The sequence below is a fragment of the Phoenix dactylifera genome, chromosome 10, assembly GCF_009389715.1.
Source record: "Phoenix dactylifera cultivar Barhee BC4 chromosome 10, palm_55x_up_171113_PBpolish2nd_filt_p, whole genome shotgun sequence".
NCBI lineage: Eukaryota > Viridiplantae > Streptophyta > Magnoliopsida > Arecales > Arecaceae > Phoenix > Phoenix dactylifera.
The window spans coordinates 4,945,264-4,970,714 of NC_052401.1; the positions used below are offsets into that span (position 1 = coordinate 4,945,264).

A 25,451-nucleotide genomic window follows, 5' to 3' on the forward strand; every position below is an offset into this window, starting at 1 on the left:
CAGATGAGCCCGAGCAGACCCTCTGCACTGAGTTCGAGCCAAGCTGGATGGACGAACTCATTGGCTACCTGCAAGACGAAGTCCTCCCCACCGACGAACAAGAGGCTCGCCGGATCAAACGCCTCGCTACCCGGTACATATTGTACGAGGGAAAGCTCTATCGGAGATCCTTCACCTCTCCCCTCCTCAGATGCCTCCGCCCAATGGAGGCTGATTATGCCCTACGCGAAGTCCACGAAGGAATTTGCGGGAACCATTTGGGAGGGCGAGCATTGGCCCATAAAATTCTGCGCCAAGGATATTATTGGCCGACACTCCAGAAGGATGCTATGGACTTCGTCCAAAGATGCGACCGGTGCCAAAGGAACGCCAATGTTCAGCACCGGCCTTCGGCTCCTTTGACTTCTATCAGCTCCCCTTGGCCCTTTGCCCAGTGGGGAATTGACATCCTAGGGCCATTTCCACTGGCCACCGGGCAAAGAAAATTTCTGGTCGTCTCCATCGACTACTTCACCAAATGGGTGGAAGCCGAGCCCCTTGCCCGGATCACCGAGCAGAAGATGCGGAATTTTGTCTGGAAGTTCATTATCTGCAGATTCGGACTTCCCCGCATCCTTATTTCTGACAACGGTCGCCAGTTCGACAACATCCACTTCAGAGAGTTCTGCTCCGAGCTCGGCATTGACCATCGCTTCACCTCGGTCGCGCACCCTCAGACGAACGGAGAAACCGAGGTAACAAATCGTACTATTTTGCAGGGTCTCAAAGCCAGGCTCGACAAATCCAAAGGACAATGGGTCGAAGACCTGTATAATGTCCTGTGGGCTTACCGGACCACGTTCCGTGTCCCCACCGGCGAGACTCCCTTCAACCTAACATATGGAACGGAGGCCATCATCCCACTGGAGATTGGGCTTCCCTCTCCAAGAGTCGAGCATCATGATGCCAGCTCCAACTCCTCGCAGCTTAGAAGCAACCTCGACTTGATCGAGAAAACAAGGGAGGCCGCACGAGTTCGTATGGCGAGGTACCAGCAAAAGACAGCTCAGTACTACAACGCCAGGGTCAAAATCAAATCTTTCAGACCAGGGGATCTTGTCCTCAGAAGAGCTGAAGCCTCCCGACCAACTGAGCAAGGGAAGCTGGCCCCAAACTGGGAAGGACCATACCGAGTCACGCGCATCCGCCGACCCGGGACTTATCAGCTAGAGTCCCTAGACGGGACTCTTATTCCGCGGAGCTGGAGCTCTGAAAATCTCCGCGTGTACCATCAGTAGAACCCTAAGGGGTTCCCCATTATTCAACTATTGAATTTCGTTTTATGAATTTCATTTTATAATAAACTTATGGTCCGCATACTCATTTTGAGCTCACCGATTTTCTTGATTATCTCATGGTGTCAGGTTTATTTCTCCTACCCTGACCACGGTCAGGATGCCCTGCCGCAACGGGAGGCCCCGGCTATAGGGATGCCCGAGACGCCGGGATATGAGTTAGCGGTCCTCTCTGACCGGACGAGCTCGGCTCGTGCTCCATCGGCTATGAGTTAGTGGTCCTCTCTGACCGGACGAGCTCGGCTCGTGCTCCATCGGCTATGAGTTAGCGGTCCTCTCTAACCGGACGAGCTCGGCTCGTGCTCCTACCCTGAGACGTCAGGATGCCCCAATATATTGGGATGCCCTGCCGCAACGGGATGCCCCGATCCGTCGGGATGGCCCGAGACGTCGGGATATGAGTTAGCGGTCCTCTCTGACCGGACGAGCTCGGCTCGTGCTCCATCGGCTATGAGTTAGCGGTCCTCTCTGACCGGACGAGCTCGGCTCGTGCTCCATCGGCTATGAGTTAGCGGTGCTCTCTGACCGGACGAGCTCGGCTCGTGCTCCTACCCTGACCACGGTCAGGATGCCCCGAGACGTCGGGATGCCCCGATCCGTCGGGATGCCCCGATCCGTCGGGATGCCCCAGCTATAGGGACGCCCGAGACGTCGGGATATGAGTTAGCGGTCCTCTCTGACCGGACGAGCTCGGCTCGTGCTCCATCGGCTATGAGTTAGCGGTCCTCTCTGACCGGACGAGCTCGGCTCGTGCTCCATCGGCTATGAGTTAGCGGTCCTCTCTGACCGGACGAGCTCGGCTCGTGCTCCATCGGCTATGAGTTAGCGGTCCTCTCTGACCGGACGAGCTCGGCTCGTGCTCCTACCCTGAGACGTCAGGATGCCCCAATATATTGGGATGCCCTGCCGCAACGGGATGCCCCGATCCGTCGGGATGGCCCGAGACGTCGGGATATGAGTTAGCGGTCCTCTCTGACCGGACGAGCTCGGCTCGTGCTCCATCGGCTATGAGTTAGCGGTCCTCTCTGACCGGACGAGCTCGGCTCGTGCTCCATCGGCTATGAGTTAGCGGTCCTCTCTGACCGGACGAGCTCGGCTCGTGCTCCTACCCTGACCACGGTCAGGATGCCCCGAGACGTCGGGATGCCCCGATCCGTCGGGATGCCCCGAGACGTCGGGATGCCCCAGCTATAGGGACGCCCGAGACGTCGGGATATGAGTTAGCGGTCCTCTCTGACCGGACGAGCTCGGCTCGTGCTCCATCGGCTATGAGTTAGCGGTCCTCTCTGACCGGACGAGCTCGGCTCGTGCTCCTACCCTGACTACAGTCAGGATGCTCCGAGACGTCGGGATGCCCCGGCTATAGGGATGCTCGAGACATCGAGATGAGTAAGCGGTCCTCTCTGACCGGACGAGCTCGGCTCGTGCTCCATCGGCTATGAGTTAGCGGTCCTCTCTGACCGGACGAGCTCGGCTCGTGCTCCATCGGCTTCAGCCAACGAGTTCGGCCCGCTCTTCATCACCGGATCTCTGCCGACATCCCCAAAGAACGGAGTCCGAGCAGAGAAGTGTCTTCAGTCGCCTCGGCGCAAGGACACATGGTACAAGAGAAGCGTCTTCAGTCGCCTCGGCGCAAGGACGCACACGGTACAAGGTACCCATTTATGTAACGCTTTTACATTATTCTATCTATTTTTGGATTTCTCTGCCGACATCCCCAAAGAACGGAGTCCGAGCAGAGAAGTGTCTTCAGTCGCCTCGGCGCAAGGACACATGGTACAAGAGAAGCGTCTTCAATCGCCTCGGCGCAAGGACGCACACGGTACAAGGTACCCATTTATGTAACGCTTTTACATTATTCTATCTATTTTTGGATTTCTCTGCCGACATCCCCAAAGAACGGAGTCCGAGCAGAGAAGTGTCTTCAGTCGCCTCGGCGCAAGGACACATGGTACAAGAGAAGCGTCTTCAGTCGCCTCGGCGCAAGGACGCGCACGGTACAAGGTACCCATTTATGTAATATTTTTATATTATTTTATCTATTTTTGGATTTCTCTGCCGACATCCCCAAAGAACGGAGTCCGAGCAGAGAAGTGTCTTCAGTCGCCTCGGCGCAAGGACACATGGTACAAGAGAAGCGTCTTCAGTCGCCTCGGCGCAAGGACGCACACGGTACAAGGTACCCATTTATGTAATATTTTTACATTATTTTATCTATTTTCGGATTTTTCTCTACCGACGTCCCCAAAGAACGGAGTCTGAGCAGAGAAGTGTCTTCAGTCGCCTCGGCGCGAGGACACATGTTAAAGGTACCCATTTACTTAATGTTTCTACATTAATGTTTTTATATTACCTATTCTGTTCTCGGATTTTCTCTGCCGATGTCCTCAAGGAACGGACACCGAGCAGAGGAGCGTCTTCGATCGCCTCGGCGAAGGAGTGCTCGTGACACCAGCACATTATCATACAAAGTCCGGCGAATCCCCGTCACAAGCTGACGGGCATTCGACTTGTTCGTTAGAAACGAACGTGGTCCGCCCCGGCAACGCGAGGATTGAAAATAGGTAACTTCGCTGAAGTTTGAGTCCTGGTGACCGCCTTAGGGCTCGGTCAAGTCCTGGACTAGGCACCGAAAAACTCTCCGAGCCCGAATCCTTGGTATAAGCTCAAGCGTTGCTATACCACTGGTTGAAGGACCGAGCAATGGAGCTCGGCAAGCCAAACTTAAACTCAAACCCTGTGGCGGGAAAAGCTGAGGCCCTAGAGCCCATATCCTCGGAACCTAAAACGGATCCGAGCAGAAAAACTTGGACTACGACAGACGAGTTTCCAAAAAGAAATGTATATTCATTTCAAAAAGGCCCGTAGGCTAAGTACAAAATTCGGGTTTGGCCCTTACAAGTATGGGAGGCCATCCCGACTTTACAAGAAATAACAAAAATTACATCAAAGGCTCGAGCTCGACCACCTCGGCCTCGGCAGTACCGGGACTGGTTGGCTCAGCACCCGGGACCTCTTCGGTGGCCTCGGCAGCAATGGGGGTAGCCTCGGAGGCGACCTCGGCAACTTCGGGGACGGCTTCGGCCGCCTCGGCCAGACCTCCCTGGTCGACTTCCGGAGTCTCTGCCTCCGCCTCTGCCCCCGGCCTTTCGACCCCTGCTCCCGGTTTAAGCAGGTTTACATCGAAGTCCGGGAGAAGCCGCCGCAACTGGTTGCGGAAATTCCGGAAGCCTTGGATCAGCCCGTTCACGCCCTCCTCTGCCATGAGTTCGCAAAACTCCTCCGACTCGCGGAAGAGCTTCACTGCGTTTTGGGCGTTCTCCCGGGCCTCTATCTTCCGGGCCTCGTGGTACGCGGCTCTCCGCTCGAGGCCCCTCAGCTCCTGCTCGAGCTCCGAATGTCGGAGGCGGGCATCCCCCACCTCTTGCTCGCGGGAGGCCAACGCCTGCTCGGCTTTGGCCAATCGAGCCTCTGCGGCGCGCAGCTCGGACCTCGCCAATGCGTGCGCGCCCTTCTCTTCATCGAGCTCAGCGGTCAGAGCTCGAATCTTTTCATCAGATGCTCCGACTTTCCCTTGGAGCACCTGCTGTTCGGCCTCAGAGGCCTGGTATTTCTCCTCGGAGGCCAGGTACTTCGCCTCGGCGGCCATGTACCTCTTCTGGGCCTCCTCGTAGCTGCGCTGGCACCTCCGGGCTTTCTCCCGGTACTCTTGAACCAGGTGCATCAGCATCTCCGTCTCGTGCAAGTGCTGTAAAAGAGAGACGTAAGGCGCCACGAGTAAAAAATCTCTACAAATCACGTAAGAGGAAAATTTTACTCACCCGGACGGTTGCAGCGGGTAATGTCCATGAAAGCGTTGTAGCTCATGGACTGCATCATGGCCCGGTCAGCTGGGAGCAGCGCGAGCCGAAATACCTCGCGCGCCACTTGTGGGTTTTCGAGGGCTGAGTCACCCTCGAACACTGACCAGGTGGGTGCATAGGGCACCCGTTCCTCCGAGCCTGATAGGCCCGGAAGGCCAGCATTGGCTGGCCTAGGCAGAGCCGACCCCGAGGCTCCCTGACTGCTCCCCGCCGCGGAGCTAGGGGGCTGGGGTCGGATGAGCGGCCGATCTGACCGCCGCACAACTATAGCGGGGCGTGCAAGCACGGGACCCGCTGAACTCCTCCCCTGGTCGGCAACTGGAGCGTCCTGCCGACCAGGGACCTGCGCCAAGGGCGCCGGGCATAGGGGCGCCATCGGGGCTCTGGAGCCCGAGCCCCCGGAGCCCGCGCCCTCTCTCCGATCAGCCTCAGGGCGCGCGGGCTGAGAAGGACCCGCCTCGGAGTCAGCGGGGCGAGAAGGCCCCGCCTCGGGATGCGCAGGGCTAGAGGGCCCCGCCTCGGGATGCGCGGGGCGGGAAGGACCCGCCTCGGCCACCACTGCCGCCGAGGGAGTCGAGGTTGCCGAGACCTTCTGCTTTTTCTCGGCTCGGTGGGCTCTCCTGAGAGCTCGGCCGCTCTCTTCTGGAAGCGAGCATAAAGAACTTCGCTCTTCGTCACCATCTTTGCGATGTCTGCAAAGACGAACAAAATTAGAACATTAGAACAATTAAGGAAATAAAAGGTTGCTGTAATTATCCTTACCCTGAGGACGTGCCGAGCTCAGGCCCACGTTCACCAGAGCGTCCTCGCTAATGAGGCCGTTCAGCAAAATCCCGTCCCCAAGGCTGCGGATGGTGTCGAGGATCTCCTGCTCACGCGGAGAAAGCTGGGGGGGCCTGTTGATGGACTTAAGCTGGGCCGGCCTCCACCTGGGGTCAAACCCCCAGGACCGTTCAGAGCCCAGGAAGAAGAATTTCTCCTTCCAGCCATGAATGGATGAGGGGGCGCCATGAAAGAGTGGCCGACCCACCCGAAGGGCGATGTACAGCCACTCTCCGTCTCCCGGATTCGACTTAAAGATAAAAAGTCGCCGGAAGACGTTGACAGAGGTAGGAATCCCCTGCAGTAAACACAGTGACAGGAAGCCCATCACTGTCCTCCAAGCGTTCGGAGTAAGTTGCGCCGGAACCAACTGGCATACCGCCAGCAACTCATTCACGAAGCTGTGAAGAGGAAACCGGAGGCCGGCCCAGAGTGACTCCGAGTGCACTCCGATCCGGCCCACCGGAGGATCGGTTATCCGATCCCTTCGCCTGGCGGGTTCCAAACGGAACCCGTGAAGAGGGAAAAACCACTCTCCGGTCATTTCGACCTCCAGGACACTCATGGTGGACACTACTTCACTAGGCAAAGAACCCATTGCAAGAGAGAGAAGTCAAAAAGAAGGGGGACCTGGGGAAGATGCCGGAGAAAAGGGACTTCGGTCTGAGGAAGACTGGAAGAATAGGAAGCTGGAAGTAGAAAGCAATAGAAAGAGGACAGGGGGCCGGGGGAGAGTTTATATAGACCTCCCCAACGGCCCGGATCAGCGAAGAAAACGCTGCGTCCCGGTTAGATGATAACACGTGTCGGTCTAAAAGACAGAACGACGCATTTAATTAGGGCTAGCGCTTCGAACATCGAAGCGCCCCATCGGATCGTGCGGAAAGGCGTCCGCAATCAAAGATCGTGCGGCCCCATCATGAGCCCACGACGCGAGGACGCTTCGCAAAAAGTGTCCCAATAATGAGGCTTTTCGGGAAAGAAGAGACGCCGCCTATTAAAGGCACCTCGAAGCTTCCGATAATTCAAAACGCGCAGTAAATCGAAATTTTCGGAATTCGTAATGACCCAACTAAAGCTACTTCCCGCGCTCCGGCTGGTAGCCAACTGGAACTCGGAAGTCGGGGGGTAGTGTTGGGGGAAAAACCCCAAGTCACACATCCACGGAGGCGCTCGGCCAAAGAGCGCCGACCGGAAAGCTGCTCGGCCAAGGAGTGCCGACCAGAGAGGTGCTCGGCCAAGGGGTGCCGACCAGAGAGAGCGCCAAGAAGAGGCGCCCAGCCAAAATAATCAAAGTAGGGATGCTCGGCTAAAAAGAGCCGACCAGGGGGCAAAAAGCGCCGAATAGAGGCGCTCTGCTAGAAGGTGCTCGCCTAAAGAGCGCCGACCAGGAGTACTCAAAGCGGCCCCGCCACAGGGCGCCCCATTGGGCGACCAGCTCGGCTCGGCACCCCTGCCGAGCCGATGCCTTAATGTTTAACCTCCGCCTAAAGTCCAAGTGACTTGACAACTCTTACAGCTTGTAACCTGCCGTTATCTCCAAGCCATCAAGGCATAAGATCTTCGCAGACATTCGCCACGACCTGCCATTAATGCATGAGACTCCCTCAAGTCTCCGATGCACTCAGTCATTTAATGAACACGGCCTAAGACGATCTCCGGATCACTGAACCATCAGAGCGTATGGCTCTACCTGACCGCCGGTTCATTCGGTAATAAATGCACTTACCATCCACGGACCCCAGGCCCACCACGGCCGGCGGTTCAACAACTCCAACAGGTCCGATCGACCGTGACAACTCCCTGGTTCCGGTCTGATCCGGTCCCGTTCTCCACTACGCCATTAATGGGCTAAATCGTGCCCAATTATCACAGAACAGGACAAACCTCCTGTCACCTCCCAGGTAACCAAATCCTTTTATAAAAGGAAGCCTGAGGAGAAGAGGGAGAGGACCCTCGAGACTGGACTCTGAGAAACCCCTAACAAAAACTTCCCGGACTGAACCCTCCGGGACGGGGTGGGAGGAAGCACAGACACAATTGATGACACCATCCCTTTCATCTTCTTGATCTTATCCAAATATCCTCTGTGTCTTCTCCACATACTCTCCTCCCCGCTCTCTCCACATACTTGCCCCCTCTGACTTAGGCATCGGAGGGCCGGCGCTGGGGAGCCCGGCCACCGGCTTTTTTGCAGGACAGGACAGGACTGGACGCACCACCCCTCTTCGGACGCTCCCATGCCCCACGGTGGAGGACGCAGCCGGCCGGCGCACCGCCGTCCGCCCCCTGTAGCAGCGGAGCTCCTCCTTCCCCGGTTTCGCGGCGGCCCCCGGGTCCAATTTCCAGCAACAGGTATGATGCAGACGGATGGTTTTAAATATGGGGATTAAGAGTTTTTGTGTTGGTGTACCAACGCATGAGGGAATATATTTGCTTCATCTATTCTTTTCCTTTTATCTTTTTTGAGAATGGGGTTAGGTGAAAATTTGGCCGTATATTAGAGTAAAGGCAAGATCAAACCCAAGTCCCTTGTATCAATACAGTTTATTTTAGAACTTTAATATTGTTAAAACTTTTTATACATCAGTCAAAATTTTATGATCTGTTATTGAAAACAATGAGATGATTTCCAACACATTAAGTTTTGTTATTTTTAGTTAATTCTAAATTTATCCATTAATAATTGGCCTTTCTGTAATTATTTTGACAAATTTTATATTGTCGCATCCCAAATACGGGAACATAACACGATCATACTATTGTAGGATATTTTACACGATAACACGAAGCCAACGATAGTAATCATGTATACAAATTTGTTTCAAATAAAATATAACAAAAAGATCCGAGTCTACCATCCATTGAATAAATAAGTGTTGGTATAGGGTGTCTAAATCCAAATTTACATACCAAAAATTCATAACCTCAAATTTTGTGAAGTCATCAACTACAAATCCATAATCAATTAAAGAACTAAACTTTTTGCTATAAAATCTCAAAGTTTGCTAATATGAACTCCAAGTCTGGACCATTCCTCATTCTCAATGGTCCTACTTATCCCCAAAAAAAAAGAAAGAGATATAAGTTATATGGCTCACTAAGTAAACCTTACATTATCTTACCGAATCAAGTATAAGTTTTTACATGAATTAATACATTATTTGAAGAAAATAATTATTGATGTAAAATAGAATATTTAATAATAATAGTACAATGAAATAAGTCATAAATAAATCATGCTCTTGCATATGCAAAAATTATACTAATTTTATAAATATGGTTCCAAATGCAGTCACAAATAATAAACCATTTAGTTAGTTCATAGTGCAAAAAATTGCTCCCAGACGTTCAGTGCTATGATCACTTTGCACCCATGATAGTATCGTCATTATAATCAACAAAGTATCATAATTAATATTCGTTACCAACTTTATACTCATTAGTAGAGGTCATTTTTGTTGGATGCTAGCTACAAGATATCGATAACCCCACTTCAATAGGGATATCATAATTATTTGAGAGCCTTTAAACATATTCCTTAAAACAATTTTTTTTAAATCATATTTTCTTAAATTATACATGAAAAAAATACTAATTATCTTTACAAAGTTCATAATCTATAAATAAATCTCTAACAGTAAAGCAATCTAGAAATCAATCTTTTCATAACAAGAATACAAATTTTATAAATATAGAATTCATATTTCGTAAACTAGTCATTAAAATTAAAAAAATTATGAAATTATTATTTTGCGATAAATTATAAGTTTCATAATATCATTTTTTTCGATCCTAAATTTTAAGATAAACACAGAATCATTCTTTTCATAAAAAAATATTCGATAGTTCGAAAACTAGTAAAAAGTGTTAGGATTAGTTATCTCTTTTTGCCTGAAATCTTAAAATTCATCTACGCGAATCAGCTTAACCTATTTAATACCATGTAAAGCCATTCAATTCATATTCAATAACTTTAATAGTATTAAAATTTCAAGAGAGAGAAAAAGTGAACAGTTGGCCAGGTGACAGTGTTCGGTGGCTCCTGTTGGGTCAAATCTAAATGATTCGATCAGTGAATCATCAAGTAGGGACTCAATTAAGACTAAGATTATCTGATAGGGATCATCAATAGCGGATTTTAGGGAGAGAGCATTTCCTATGTGAGGAGGGTTCTTGGAGCTGGTAGATGTTCTTCCTTCTGCCTTATATCATGTTCCATCTTTTGACTTGGCACGTAAGGACCATATGGTATGCCGTTTTTACTATAAAAAATAAAATAAATAAATAATAATGGATCCAACATCCCTGCTCGGGTACAGCTTGGGTCCATCCGAAAAGGGGGACCGGACTTTACTCTAGGGTCCATCGATCTGCTAGAGAGAAAAAGTAGAAGAAAAGAACGAAACAGGGTATTATTTTTTTTTTTGGCTAAACAGGGGAGCATATGACCATGTCCCCATTTTAGAACAGAGGAAGGGAAGGAAGGGCATGGGGAGGGATAATGGTAGTCCAGCGAGGTGCGACGACATAGCCAATGACCTGAGAGTGGTCGAGCAGAGAACGGCCATCAAGAAAGGCAAGGGAAAAACCTAAAAGGGATGGGGTTTCTTTGTTTTTGGCTGTTGGCCGTTCACCGGCGGCCGTAGCTCCACTAGCCGGTCACCGGGAGACTCGGGAGGACTCGACCGAGGGTTCAATAACTAGGATCAGCCATGATAGTGACCAGGAAAATGGGGGAAAAGGTGATAAGAAAAATAGGGGAGGGGTTTTCAACTTGATTTTCAGAGGTTTCTTGATGCTGCAACGGTTGAAGGGATGCTGCAAAGAGCTTCAGCTTCAATCCAAGCTTTGAAACCCAGTAAACTATTGTAGAAACTACTATTAGTGAAATTACTCCCAAAGGCGAAGGAGAAAACAAAAATCTAGCCTCGCCTTGGTTCCTTAGGGTCCTGTGGGAGCTTTTTCTTCTCGTTTGCATGCGAGGCTTGGTATTCTCAAGGTGGTGGAAGTTCTCTGTGGCCTTGATTCTTCTTCGTCCTATGAAGGCGAGTTTGGAAAAGCTGGGTATGAGTTTTGACAGAGGAAGAGAAAGCTGAGGTTGATGTGGAGCAGCCAAGCAGTCCCACAAAAATGGAGGCTTCTTTATGTCTTCTTCAACCGATCGACCTTTCAACTCAGAAGCAGCAAAATCTACTCTCAAGATGGCCTGGAAACCAGCAAGAGGCTTGGAATTAAAAGAATTGGGACAAGATTTGCTTCTATTTCAGCTTTTTTCACATGGTTGGCAGAATTGAGGGTCTAGAAAATTGGAAGCATATGGTGGTCTGGCGAGAGCATGAAGGAGATTTGCAACAATAAGCTATGATCCTTCGTGAGGCATCACTGTGGATCCAAGTCCATGATTTACCTTTTGATTCTATGAACAAAGTTGTGGGTCGTGCAATTGGAAATTGAGTGGACAACTTTGAGGATGTTGATGTATCTGAGTGTAGATATCCCTGGGCATCCACTCTCAAGTTCTTAGAACCTAAATCAATAAAAGATTGATATATAAACAAAGCTCTTGATCTAACTAAGCTATCATTCATGTAACCCATGATGTAGGTAAGCTATCCCACAACATGTATGTATGAGTATGGGTGCCAATCAGGTCGGGTCAGGTTAGATACGCGTCCGATCAAAAATTTATTAATCTAAATCAAGCCTATTTATTAAATAAATTAAAAAAATTAGATCTGAACTCGATTTGTTTATTAAATAGGTAATCTCGTCTAACTCGCATGACCTGCTTATTAAATAGGTAAAATCAGATTAAATGGGTTAAACAAGTGAAGTGAGTTTTTAACGAATTAAACGGATCGAAACAGGTTAAACAAGTTAAGAGGATTAGTTTAAAAAGGACAGAAACAAATTAAGCAGGTTTTAAATGGTTAAACAAGTCTTAAATAAATTAAATAGGTCTGGTTATGACTCGACTCAATTATTAACCGAGTCAAAACTAGTTACATGAGTCAAGGTCAAATCTGAACCCATTTCATTTAATAAATAGGTCTAAACCGGATGACCCAAATCTATTAATGTCAAATCCGAACCTACTTAAAGCGAGCCATTTGTGAGTCGGATTGACGGGTTAAGTCATAAATTGCCACCGCTATATATGAATTGCTAGGTCATATTATGTGCCGGGAGCAAAGCCTGTCATCTTGCTTACTTGGGTTGTCATCCAAGGAAGGAACAGAGCTGTATCTTTCGAACGAAAGAAGAATTTGTCTTCCTTTAGATGCATCAACCATTGGATCATTCACTGGAAAAATCTCAAAGCACTAGTCAAATCCTTCTTTCACGCAAAAGATACACTCCCAACCCGACATCTAATTAGTAGAGCTCACATGAATCCAACCCTACCAAACTGCATGACATGTCAGGTAACAGGATGCTTGACCTATGCCTTTCTTCATCGGTTCATCTTTCTCCCTACAATATGAGGAGACTGATTTAGATGTGCTATTTCAATTTTGATAGTTTTTTTTTTTTTTTGATGATAAAGAGAGGCTACAAGGAGGTAGCTACCGGGCTTTTACTAATATTGATAAAAGATATTACAACTTGGAAGGAAGAAGAACATCAGTTGGAAAGAAAAAGGAAAATTCTAAGCAAACATACTTTAATGACCTATCAAGTTAGGTCCTTGAGCCATTTCAAGACGCTGAGTTAAAAGTATCATCTTTAACTGACATGGGTTTGTGAGTCCAAAAAAGAGGTGCAGTGTACATCACAAAAATACAAGGAGGCGCGTCACTTTTAGGTGCATGATCATCTTAATTGTCTATAAGACATGAGAAAGAGATGATTGACTGCTGATAATTTTTTCTCTCCCTTCACATACTGTTCTTGGGGAGACGAAGCATGTTCCTATTGGTTACTTACCTAGATTGATGAACTGGTCTGGTTGTCCATGACCTAACCAAGTTCTCAATTTGACCAGCTCTGAGAGTTATAGGTTGGTCCACATCTCTCTCGAGACACAAGTATCACAAGAATTTTTGTTCACAAGTTTTGATGACAACTACTTCACATTTTTTTTGACAATTGAACTTCCCCTTTTGATAGCTTTTCAAAGCTTTTCACCAACCTCAACTTCTAGACAAACATGAGCTGAGTTAAAATTCAACACCATCAAGGTCACAAGAATATAAGACAACAGTTTCCGAAGAAGAAGAAGGAGAAGGAGAAGAGAAAAACATGTGTTCAGCAACAGAAAAAGGTTTTGCTTTGTTATTATTAAACTGAAGTATTAAGCACGTACATAAGTTCCATATTTTTGGCCTTCTTGCTAAAACTAAAAAAAGCTTTGGCCGGAACTTTTGGTGCTCACTTTCCTTCCATTGCCGCCATCGAAGATTCCACTCCATGCGAAACATCTTCGCATATTTCAATCTCCTTTGTGGAATTCTTCATTATGTTTCTTTCAATTTGATAAACCTTTTGTGATAATTGCTTCGAGGTTTAGGCCTTACTGCCCTTACAAAGCTAGCAGGCCTTTAGGCCATATCAAGATGCAAATTGGAAAATAATAGTTCGCCTGACAAAAAATGATGGCGGCCGATGAAGGTCTCGTGCATCGATCCATTGAGGACTGCAATGTAGGTCCGAGAAATCCAAGTTGGTGCATCCATTTGAATGCATGGATCATCTCATAGTGTCTGTAGAACATGGGAGCAGTAGATGGCTAAAATGTGGAACCAAGGATGCAACTGTTAGCTCTTCTCTTTCTTCATATTGCCTATATTTTCAGAGACATTACTATGTACATGTCTAGATTGGTGGACTGGTCTTACTGCACAAGATCTAAACAAGCATATTTCTCAATTTAACATACTCAATTTAGATGTTGATTGGTCCACATCTAGATTCTCGGAACACACAAGTCATGAAAATTTCCCAATTCGAAGTTTGATACGACCGATTCGCATTCGTTCTTTGACAACGGAAACTTTTGTCCTTCGATTAATTGATTAACAACCCCAACTTGTGGACAAAAACATGAGTTCAAGAACAATTCAACACAATCAGGGCAGCAGGAATATAAAACAAAAAGATCTTGAAGAAAAAGAACAAGAGACATAGGAAGCAAAACAGAAAAAAAAAAAATTTCCCCCTGTTATTAAGCTAATCGCATCAAACAAGTTCCTAGATCACATCTGCTGGACTTTTTGATAAAATGACAAGAGCTTTGGCCGAATCTTCTTGGTTCTCAGCATCCACTGCCTCCTCCATCAAAGATTCCACTCCATAACAAAACTATCAAAGGAGAAAAGGTCAGGCAAAATGCAACACAATGAGGGCAACAAGAATATAAGGAGAGCATCCTAAGAATGACATGGACTGCAGAACAGGGGGAAAAAAAATCCTATTATTAAACAAATTGCATCAAATGTTTTGGCTTCTTGCGAGAATCACAAGAGCTTTTGGACTACATTTTTTGGTTCTCACTTCCTTTCACTGCCACCAACCAAGATTCCACTCCATGCATTCCCCCATTCTCAGCTTAATCTGCATCTTAACATATTTCAGTCTCCTTTGGGGCTTTTATCTACTGAATTGAGTTAAAGCTGTGTTGGTTTTGTGGAAGGAGAAGGGAAAAAGAGAGGAGGAGCCAAATTGAAGGACAAACCCAAACAAACTAAAAATTTTCATAGCCAAAAGTGAAAAATGAGAAAAAAGAAGGAACATGGATCCAATTAAAAGACAAGATGAAAGCAGTCAAATCCCATCAACCAACAAACTGAATGAATATGTCCAGTTCTTGACCTTGTTCTCTTTATCCCCTTCAAAGGCCCCTTCAACCAGTATCTACAACCCCTGTTGAAAGAATTTCCCCTTCTCCTCCTTCCATTCAACCAGCATCAGCTAGCTCAAGGCTGCGAACCCTCCGCCCCTCATCATCTGCTTGAACTCCTTGAAATCGACCATCCCGTCCCCGTCGACGTCCACCTTGGTGATCATCTTCCGGCAGTCCTCGACGGTTCTCCCCTGCTTGAGCCCGAGCGACGCGAGCACCGAGCGGAGCTCCTCGACGGTGATGAAGCCGTCTCCATTCTGGTCGAACACGTTGAACGCCTCCCTCATGTCCTCCTCCTCGTCCCGCTCGTCCATGATTGTCTGGTAGAGCGCACCGAACTCCTCGATGTCGACGCAGCCATCCCCGTTCGCGTCGATCTTCCCGATCATCGACTCGAGATCCCCCTCAGGGATGTGGATCCCCAGGTTCTCGAGGGAGTCGCCCAGCTCCTTCTTCGTGATGCGACCATCACCATTGCGGTCGAACATCTGGAAAACCCGCTTCAGCTCCGACGGCTCCATTCCCGGCGGCGTCGCCAGGATCGACACCCGGGGACACGGTGAGGAGCGCGGGGAAGGGCAATGCGACGGCGCCTTCGCGGCGTCGGGGGCCGGTTCCTGGAGGCAAGCGCGAGGGAGCCAAGAGGAGGGGAGGAGGGAGCTAAGCTTGTGGGGGAGGAAATAGTGGAGGAGGCTATTAAGGAGGTGGCAGACGAGGGAAATCCTTAGCAAAACGGGTGGCATCGGAGAGTTAGGTGGTGGCGGTGGCGGTGATTGCCGATCTAACGGGCGGTGGGGAGGAAAAGGTGGTGAAATGGTTGGAGAAATGATGGCTTTAAAGCCAGTAGTTGTGTGTTCGTTTGCAGTCCCCACACGCTTGAGGCTGAGGCTGTCAAAAGGAAGAAAAATTTAGTCGCTTGAGCGCGTTGGCAACGGCTTTTTTTTTTTCCAAAGTTGGTGACCGTTGGACGCGGATCTGGGGGACGCGCCAAAGGGGCCGGACGGCCGAGATGGGCCGTCGGATGGGAGTTAGAGGACCAGATTGGATGACACGTGGAGGGAGGTGGAACGTGGAGGGAGGTGACACGTGGAGGGAGGTGGCACGTGGGGCCGGCAGGAGACACGTGACGACAGGCATAACAGATTTGGGGTGTGATGCTCCTGAGGAAGAGTTTGATACGGTGTTGGTGGATGGTGGTTGCTGGATTTTTTTTTTTTTTTTTTTTGTGGGATAAAAGCTGCATTTTATATCACTTCAACGTGGGTATAACCTGCCAAATCTGAAGAAAGTAACCAACCAGTACAGAGGTGAGGGTATCTTTGAAACAGACATCCATCTGACCTCTCAGATATGCCAAGTAACAACTGCTTACCTTATAGAACACATGGCCGGCGTAAAAAAAAGCCAAATCTCGAATCAATCTGCATATCTCTCGAAGCAACAGGTGACCATCTCCATGTCTATCTATACCTCGTGGAGGCTGGACTTCGGGTTGATAAATTTTATGGATTGTCTCGGAGATCTAACACGCTAGTTTGGGCTATCAGATACTCCGGAAGACCAGGAAGAGAGAGAAGGCACCGTGTCATGTTGAACTGGAAGTGAGCTGTGGAGAGGGTTTGTTTAACTTTGGGTATGCTACTGTCTACGAGATGAGGCAGCATCAGTTAGTTGGACATGGATTGGATAACTGGCAATAATTAACTTCCATGAAATATTCCCCGCTTGGTAAACGAATATAAGATGGGCAATCCCAATGACTGAGGTGAGAATAACGTATTACCATGAATTTACTATAGTGGTGCATGCTCTGAAAAACTTAATTATTAAGTGTTAATAGATACCTTGCCAAATCTAACCATGGCGAGTGCATAGGTAGATGATGCTTTGATGCAATATATGAACGGTTAAAAATAACTTCGTAGAGCATTACTAAAGAAGTCAATTTGCATTAATTTAACTTGCATGGACCTGCTACTATGTTTCTGTAGTAGCCCCACGTTTGGGCTTGTGGGCTGGCCCGAACTCTGAAACTTGTGGGCTTGTGGGTTTCGAGACTCTTAGAGCAATCCAAGCTTATCTAGAATTCTGGAACTTCATCTATTTAAATCTTCCTTCTCCTCTATTGAAAGCCATCACCGATTTTCTTCCTCGATCCACTGTCAGAAAGGCTGCCGGACTGCCTCGTTGGACCGAAGCGAGTGTTGTCGGCCCTTCTCTTCTTCTTTTCCTCGGTTGATGGCCATAATTTACCTTGAATTGGGCTAGCAAATTGCCAAATTTATGTCCGAAACAAGGGTGCCCTGTTTCAGCTTCTTCTTCCTAGTTCCACTATTACCGACTGTCTGGATTGGACGGGTTTTGCCACCTCGCAAGACCTCTATATTTGGACGGCAGTTGGTCTGTAGAATCAGCCATGATCTAGGCTGAGTTTGATCAGTTTATTCTTGATGAACTTCATCCTCTTTTCTTTCTTGCGCCAACTGACCACCATCGCTAGCGATGCTGCGGCTAAAGAACTGCCCTTGGCCGCCGTTACCGAAGCTCGACCACCTTGAGATGCCACCCCCTAATTCGAAGAGGGAGACATCGACTCTCCCCTATTTCTGGAAGAAGAAAAAAGTCTTCTCCCTTCTTTCTCTCTGCTCTCTCCTCTCTCTCTCTTGGTTTCTTCTTCATCCCTTTTTCTTTTTTCGCATGGTTTGATAGACCTAGCAAGAGACCACATGTTGCGCTAGTTTTAGCCCAATCATCATCAAGTACTGTTGGACTCTATCATCATGAATCTCTATTGTGTTACATGTACAATGATCTGATTCTTGTTTCATGATTTGATTGGTTAGATTGGCTAGAACAGACCAACCCTAATCGTCAAACACTGTTACTTAGTCGACCCTATCCTTCTTTCGCTCCGATTGTTGTCAGCTATCATTGAACCCATAATTGATAACCCATGATCTATTATCTTTTTTTTTATTTGATATATATTTTTTGATCAAATGGATTGAATTACGTTGTGCTGACCGATTCGAACAATTGAGTGCTATCATGTAGCTAGTCTCGAATATCTTCCTATACGAATCTATTGTTATAGCCAGCCCTATTTTTGTATGGGGCTGCAGTCATCTAGATAATAAGCCTAACAAAATTTTATACTCTAGTTTCTAAATCGAAGGAAGGCCATGACCTTTTATTTATATTTATTTTTTAATTAAAGAAGAATACAGAATATGGATAATCCAAATATTAGAACTCTAAAATTAGGTAATTATTGAATAATTGATTCATTAATACGATAAGTGATTGATAAAGGATAAGTTGGTATTATATTGATATATTAAATTGACTGGACATGTTATGAATTGTGATAGAGGTAAGAATCTCTGTACTTGGTCACCATATATATATATATTTGGTTTGTATCACTGGATTTGCTTCATGAGATTTGCATCGATGGATTTGGTTTGGCATATGAGGATATGTTTAATATGATTTCCAGTGCAAATATATTTGTATGGTTATTATATATATTAGATATTGAAAACATGATTATATGAACAAGATAACTTGATTTTAAGAAAAATAAACCATGTAAGTAGAAACTGATTTGACAAGAGTAACATGTAAATCAAACGGACAAAATATGGTTCAAACTAATATCGTCATTGGATAGTCTCAACAGGCTTATGCACGGGATAGTGTCCATAGGCTTATGCATGAGATAGCCTCCGCAAGTTTATGCATGGGATAACATCCACGGGCTTACATGTAGGATAGCGTCCACGGGCTTACATGTCGTCTTTAAACAAACTCGATAACAATAAAATGCCTCTAAAAGAGATGAAGATTCCAAGCACAAAAGCTCCCAAATCAGGTAAAGATCTCGAGGGTTAAATGGGTCTGTAGTTGATTTCATTTTAAGTGCCCTGGGTGCAAAATTTTTAACTAGTAAAATTTGTTAATAACTGCAAATGTCACTTGACGTTGTTTCTTTTACTCATGCTATATTTTTGAAATGTTTCGAATTTTTTTTTTCCAATATTTTCCATCTTACACACACCAACCAGACATCTTAAAAACCAATCATCAAAGTAAATCACCTTAATTCTGGTTTCTAGAGTAAATAGAATTATCTAATAAAAGTTAATAATGCTGGATATATAGAAATTGATGTTTAAATTAAGATAGAAATAATAAATAAAATTTACTAACGAGTTAATAAATACTATAAATTCGGAAGAAATATAATTTCCTTACAGAAACTAATGTTAAAATTAATTGCCCCCACGCAGGATCGAACTACGGACCTTCAGTTTACAAGACTGACGCTCTACCACTGAGCTATAAGGGCCTTTTGCAAACGGGTCCCTCATGCTCCTTAAAGAACTTAACTCAGGTTCCTTGTACAGACGATCAACCACACCCAGCCTAGAACTACAGAGGCCCCCCTTTCCCTGTTTCTCCAGAGATTCATACGCTAGTAAGAATAAAAATAGCTGAGATATGTCCTTACTATTGCATCCAAAACTTTCATCGACATGCATCTTTTTACGGTCTCCTTGCCCGAGGGCTATTAATCTCTTCGTCAGGCTAACCAATAGAGACCAAGAATTCAGGAGAGAAGAAAAGTGCCATCAAATGCATCTGCTATGGCGAAAGCACATTCAGCACCAAAAGCACTGAAGCATCGATAGGACAAAGTTTAAATAATATAGGCTAAGGGAACCATCAAACAATTCATCACATGCTGTTTTTCTTTTATCTGATGCAACAAAAACAGCATTTCTCGAACTTTCCGCTTCCATTTTATTGCATCAAAAACTACAGAGAACAAGATCATCTATGAACAGCATAAGACGTTAAAGATACAAAAGAAACATCACTAGTTTTATTATTACACTCATCTGCAGATGATAAGAGCATTAATACTCCTGGACTATAACATATATGTACACACAAATTTCATAACATCACTTAAACGATTTAACAGTACCAGTTCGATTACAACAAAATTGCACCTCATTTAAACTACATCCTTTAAGTGGCAGGTGCTGATCTATTATTGCATTTAAAATTGCCAAAAGAATGTTTCTACTATAAAAAGCGAACCCAGAAGAAAAAACAATACACAAAAATGTTCCACTCACATATCTATTACTCATCATAACAGGCCTACCTTCTTCCCCTAATTGTTTTTTTGCCGCCATCCCTCAGCTGTCTTCTACCACTTACAACCCATAATTTGCAATCAGCATCCTGCAACTTCCCAAAAGAAAGATTAACAACACAATTTAGACCACAATGGCTGAAAATTTCGGGCATTAAAATGGCAGAATGGCCAACAGCTATCAGCTAGCTGGTTGGCACCCAACCATCCATAGGAGGGGTCCCCTGTTCGATCCCTAGTGGTGGCAAATAATAAACATATTGCTCAAAAAGATAATCAAAGCAAAAGCTCCAGATTAAGCAATGTCTTATAGCAACTAGAGAACCTAAATGCATAATAATCAATCTATGACATAAAAGTGCTTCCCTTTCCAGATATTCTAAACTCTACATTTTCTTTTAAACTTTTTTAAAATAAAAAATTGCTGCAATTATTATTTATCTCACCTTATGTCAATATAAAGAACGTATCAGTAACATATATCTGGGCTCCATCTAACTTCTTGCTGTCTGGCATGAATGCCAACACACATCAAAATTGCTAACAATGTTCAGCCGTAGGTCCAGAACAAAGATGCGGAAGCTGGTCTTTTTCAGAGGAAACTGCAAAAAAATCAGTTGTTATCTTCCATATATAAGATCAATCAATTTTAATTTTCATAAATCTATCTCACATCCCTCATTTCCTCTTTTCCTTCCAAATTTCCCATATCACCTAACTCCAATTAAATCCTCATGCAACCCAGATAAAGTACATGCCACAGACAATATTCATCAGGTGTAAGATTTTAAAGTGACAATAATTTCCACCATGGGTTAAAGATGATAACTAGCTAGTACATCATTCTTCCGTAATATGAAACAGAAGCTTTTGACTTTGTACTGGTGTTTTATGATACTGAAGATTTCAAGAGGTAATTTGTCTATGAATTCTAAGAAATTGAAAAAATTTAACAAAAAAAATTTGAAAGGTAAAATATCTAGGATTGGATGAAGTACATCAAACCCTCCTACACCAACTTCAAGATCAAGAATGTACCTAATTCAGGCTAGAATATAGACACAATCAAGTCCAAGTTGTGAGATCCCTGGGCCGTGTAGTCACATCTCCTAGAAACTTGACAATATCCGCTCTCGTAACCTCCTTCTCTTTCTTTAGATCAAGATGACGAACCTGAGCAAACAAACAAATACATGGTAAGATCATGAATAAAGAGGTAAGATATAGCCACAAGCAAAAACATTCAAATGCACTATATGCAAACATATATAGTAACAAAAAACAGAAATGAAAAATTAAGATCCAAATGGATAATTTACGAAAACTCATCCATTTGAGAACCTATTTTAGTGTGATACTGTTAACCAGTAAACAAACATCATCACTACAAATTGTAACCGATCATCCAAAAGAACCATTCTTAATACTACAAATAGGTTGATATAAAAGGCAACTTCACTGATTGATAAATAGTCAATACAATGTTGGCAATAAACAACTAATAAAGAATCACGGAACTTGATGGCTTCTGCTTACAAACTATGTAAGAATTATAATCTGCCCTCTTCAACTTGTCTAATAGCTTGACCTGCCATGCTCAGTCTTAGAACATAGGCCAAACATTACCTGCCTATGTTTAGGGATAAATGGGCTGCTGGTTGATGCCGGGCCCAAGTCTAGCCAGTTGCTAGCCTGTCCTTCAAACTATGACACCATACAAGTGAATGCAACACATGATGTAGTGGCCTGTATTAACCTCATAATAACTGCATGATTTCCTTAAAAGCAAAACTAGACACATGCGCATGCAAGGAATACAAAACAGAGAAAGGGAAAACAACAAATATCTTGCATATGTCAAATGGCCAATTAAAAGAAACAAAAAATGAGTCATTGCAATCCTCATGTAGCCACCAAGCAGAGCGAACTGCAATATAGAGAGGGATATGTCGCTTTCTCGACCTAACGTGAAGTGAAAAGGCATAACTAGTGCAATATCTATGTAAAAACTTGAAATGGGAGGGAATGAAATCCAGCAAATATCTCTCTCTCTCTCTCTCTTTGTGTGTGTGTGTGTCTGTGCATGTGCACGTACCTATGCACGCATGTATATTTATATCCCTCTTTTCTCTCTCCTCTAACAGCCAAAGATGCTTCTCCTTCTCCCTTTCCCTTCATCTTCTTTGCTTCCTCTTTCTTCTATAACTTTTTTCTACCTTTTTTCTTATTTCTCACTCAATGACGATCTATCATATAGATTGTTCACACAGAAATATTTCCCCCTCAGACTTGCAATGGACTACTGTGCTTGTTCTGCTAGAAACTGACTCCTATTGCAATCTTTTTTGTTTCACCATTTTTTCTTCTACTTACTTTCTTCTCTTTTTCCATGAATGCAATTAAGTTTCGATCTGAAAAACATCCATGACTTTATGCAGTATGGATGAGAATAGGCGGCATTTGGGTTGAATTCTACAAGCATTGCTCCAAATATTGTTCACAGGATAACTCTGTATCCAAACAAAAAATAAAGAGGATCTAAGTTCTAATTCATATGATAAAGATAAGGTTTGGGCTCGATTTAAACTTGGATGGTGCAGAATAGTGAGGGAAAAAGAGGGAAGAGCAAGGGTGGGTTATGGCAGCATGATGATGCATGCATGCATGCAGAGAGAGACGTATGTATGTTGAATCCAAACATGAAAATCAGGTCAGATACAGATCACGTAAATGAGGCACTGGCCACCATAAACACATGTATCATAAAGCATGTTTCTCTTTTTTTTAACCAAATACCCGATAATATAATAAAATCATATTCACCCTGACCTGACTAAATCTCTCAACAAAAACTTAAAATTGAATTCCAGCAAGCTGGTTTTGGATCTCAATCTGACAAACAAGTTTAAGATCTACATCCATAGCCAGGTCTAAAAAGCAATACAGAAAACATAATATTATAGTCATTTGATTAGTTTCTAACCTATACAACCCTATAGTAAACAATCTGTCCTGGTGCACATAACAAATAGAAATCAAGCCTCAGCTGTTCCATATAGCAATATAAAAGCTACACTGATGTACAGACACAAGATTTCTAACTTCTATATTCTTTTGGAAACAGTAGTCCTGCATCTTTGAGGATGAATAGATAGTTCAATCTCTTCAGGGAGGTTGAACTTGAGCTCAGTGAGAACAAATTATGCTTGTTCTACTGTTTTTTTAGCTGATAGAGAATAGAATATCTTACAGATGCCTCCTTGAGGTTCAGGTGGTTCTACTTTGATGTACCAACTCATATGATCCACATATCTGAATTGCAATATTTTCATCTGAGCCAATCAAGAATATCACTGGAGGAAACTCCAACAAGCATTAAAGCATGTACATGATGATAGCGAGTACTGACTTCCAGATGGACTCAATCATGGCTTGCCAGATGAGGCCTCCAAAAAAGCTATCTAACTGAAGGAAAGAACCATCGTTATCTCTATAGCAGAAGGGCAGGGTGTGCAAGTCATAGAAATGATTGTATCTTGCAGAATTGCATGCACAAAATTAACAAATAAAAAATGTAGGACCTAGTTGATCTAAAAAGCCTCTAGTTGTTACCACAGACCAGCATATCAAATCCACTATGACAACAGAAAGATAATTATGTGTATAAGGTGGCAAAGCCTTAAAAATTTTATAGCAACCTTTCCTTGATAAAAAACAAGATCACAATTATTAAAAATTTCCTGATCAAATTAATAAGATAGGCCACTTCGCATGATTACAATAGTAAGAAAATTCCAATGACATGCTTAAAGTAGTAGGTTACCTCTGTGACAAAGATTTCCAAAATGAAAAATCAAAATATTACCTTTACCAAACCTGTTTCAGGTAGACCAGCTTCAGTTATAATCACTAAGCATTTTATGTCATGCTCACTTGCATAATCATACTGCTCTTTGAGGCTTGGATCTGCCTGGGGAACAAACTCCGCCTGAAAAATAAAATTTATATTTATGGGCGATCAGAATTCAGAAGATAAAGCTTTAACATCACCGAGGGCTTAAATCTTGATACTGGGCCCCATCTCATTTTTGCTTCTAGGATGCTGATATACTGAAACAGCTAGTAACAAAAAGAGAAAAGAAAAAAAAAATCCCACTCTATCCTGATTGTCTTGGTGCATTACCAAGTTCCATGACGCAACTGGGATGGCCAGGATAAATCGGGATTGTCAGGGCATCCCAGGTCAAGAGACAACCTGTACCCCACAGGTGTCTTGGGTCCCAGTTTCCTTATCAGAATGGTACACTACCAACATACCGTCCCATTCCGTTGTCTCGCTCTTTAGGACCTAAGTCCTTGAATTTCATGAATATTCATCCCAAGAGACCCCTTATTATTGCAATCTTCATTGAAGACACTGACCTTAATGTTGGCTTGCCATAGTTCTGCAACAAGTGCCATGCGCTCTTGTAACAATCCACCTCCACCTCTAGAGCAGACAAGCACATTGGTACTAGATTCGGCTCTGAAATAGAAGAATGGTAAGAACAATGTAGTACTTTCCAAATGGTACAATATATCTTTTCAAGGTCACCCAAAGTATTAAGCTATGAACCTGAAGGGTCTGATCTCTACAGAAGAATGATTAAGAATCTTTTCTAATGCAACGCTGACTCCAACTGCACCCGGAGGGGTAGATTTCTGGTCAAAAATAGGGGATAACATTAGATAGCATTGAGTTTGCACAAAACTTAAAGCTTTCAAGTTTGTTTAGATATTTGATTATGATTGATATCATTTAAATGAATAAAAAATTATGGAGAGTATACTCTCCTTTTAAATCACTTGCCCAGAAAAGGTCATTTTCCTGATGGGCATTACTTAAGAGTTGTACAGTATTGGAAATTAACAAATAACAAACCTTGAACCAGCTGTTTGTTTTTGGGTTTATGAATCTAGCATTCGATGCTATCAAAGGAAGAATTTCTTCACCAACTCAAACTCTACAAAATCAGGTATCACAAATTTCATCCAGGGTCTGTTAGGTCTCATGATCTCATGAGGACTGCAAAAAAACCAAGCTGTTTGTGAACAGCTTGGGCTCAGCTTGGTAACAGGGTGGGTTTTTTGAGCTCAGTTTTCTAAGAAATGAGTAGAGCTTGAACATTTTTTAAAGCTTGGAAAGCCAAACTTGAACACCTTAGGGCTTGCAAAACTGAACAGGACTTAGCTCGATCAGATAAAAAGCACGTTCAAGCCTTATTCATACGACAAATAAGCCAAGCTTGAATACATCTTGTCCAGCTTGGCTTGAGCCCGACTACCCCTTTTACATGATGTGGAGCCTGAGCAGCCTACAACTCAGCTCGTCTCCTTGTTTGGCCCCGCTATAAATAATTTGCCGATCCATAATCCTTAGT

The 25,451-nt window shown here is 44.6% G+C and overlaps 2 protein-coding genes and 1 non-coding gene across 14 annotated transcripts in view; all 3 read right to left on the minus strand.

The window, feature by feature from the left end:
* Positions 1-14,166: 14,166 nt before the first annotated feature.
* LOC103708569 (calmodulin-like protein 3) lies at positions 14,167-15,726 on the minus strand. Its single transcript, XM_008793557.4, has one exon. It carries the CDS (start codon positions 15,605-15,607, stop codon positions 14,933-14,935), a length of 675 nt encoding a protein of 224 aa, XP_008791779.1. The 5' UTR covers positions 15,608-15,726; the 3' UTR covers positions 14,167-14,932.
* Positions 15,727-19,143: 3,417 nt separating this feature from the next.
* TRNAT-UGU lies at positions 19,144-19,215 on the minus strand. The gene has a single exon. It is a non-coding gene; the product is annotated as a tRNA-Thr (tRNA).
* Positions 19,216-19,730: 515 nt separating this feature from the next.
* LOC103708605 (eIF-2-alpha kinase GCN2) overlaps positions 19,731-25,451 on the minus strand; it is a 74,269-nt gene continuing 68,548 nt past the window's right edge. For 11 of the 12 annotated variants that reach the window (XM_039130860.1, XM_039130859.1, XM_039130857.1 and 8 more), the window contains 6 exons: positions 24,647-24,732; positions 24,454-24,556; positions 23,897-24,019; positions 21,070-21,204; positions 20,478-20,633; positions 19,731-20,120 (listed from right to left, as the gene is read on the minus strand). In XM_039130860.1, the coding sequence (XP_038986788.1) occupies positions 24,690-24,732 (43 nt within the window). In that variant the 3' untranslated portion in view covers positions 19,731-20,120; positions 20,478-20,633; positions 21,070-21,204; ... (1 more) ...; positions 24,454-24,556; positions 24,647-24,689. Of the gene's footprint in view, positions 20,127-20,477; positions 20,634-21,069; positions 21,205-23,896; positions 24,020-24,453; positions 24,557-24,646; positions 24,733-25,451 lie in introns of all 12 variants that reach the window. The other variant, XM_039130849.1, reaches the window with a different exon arrangement.

Coding starts and splice junctions, on each gene's coding strand:
- LOC103708569 (XM_008793557.4), bottom strand. CDS start 15,607: ATGCCACCCGTTTTGCTAAGGATTTCCCTCGTCTGCCACCTCCTTAAT.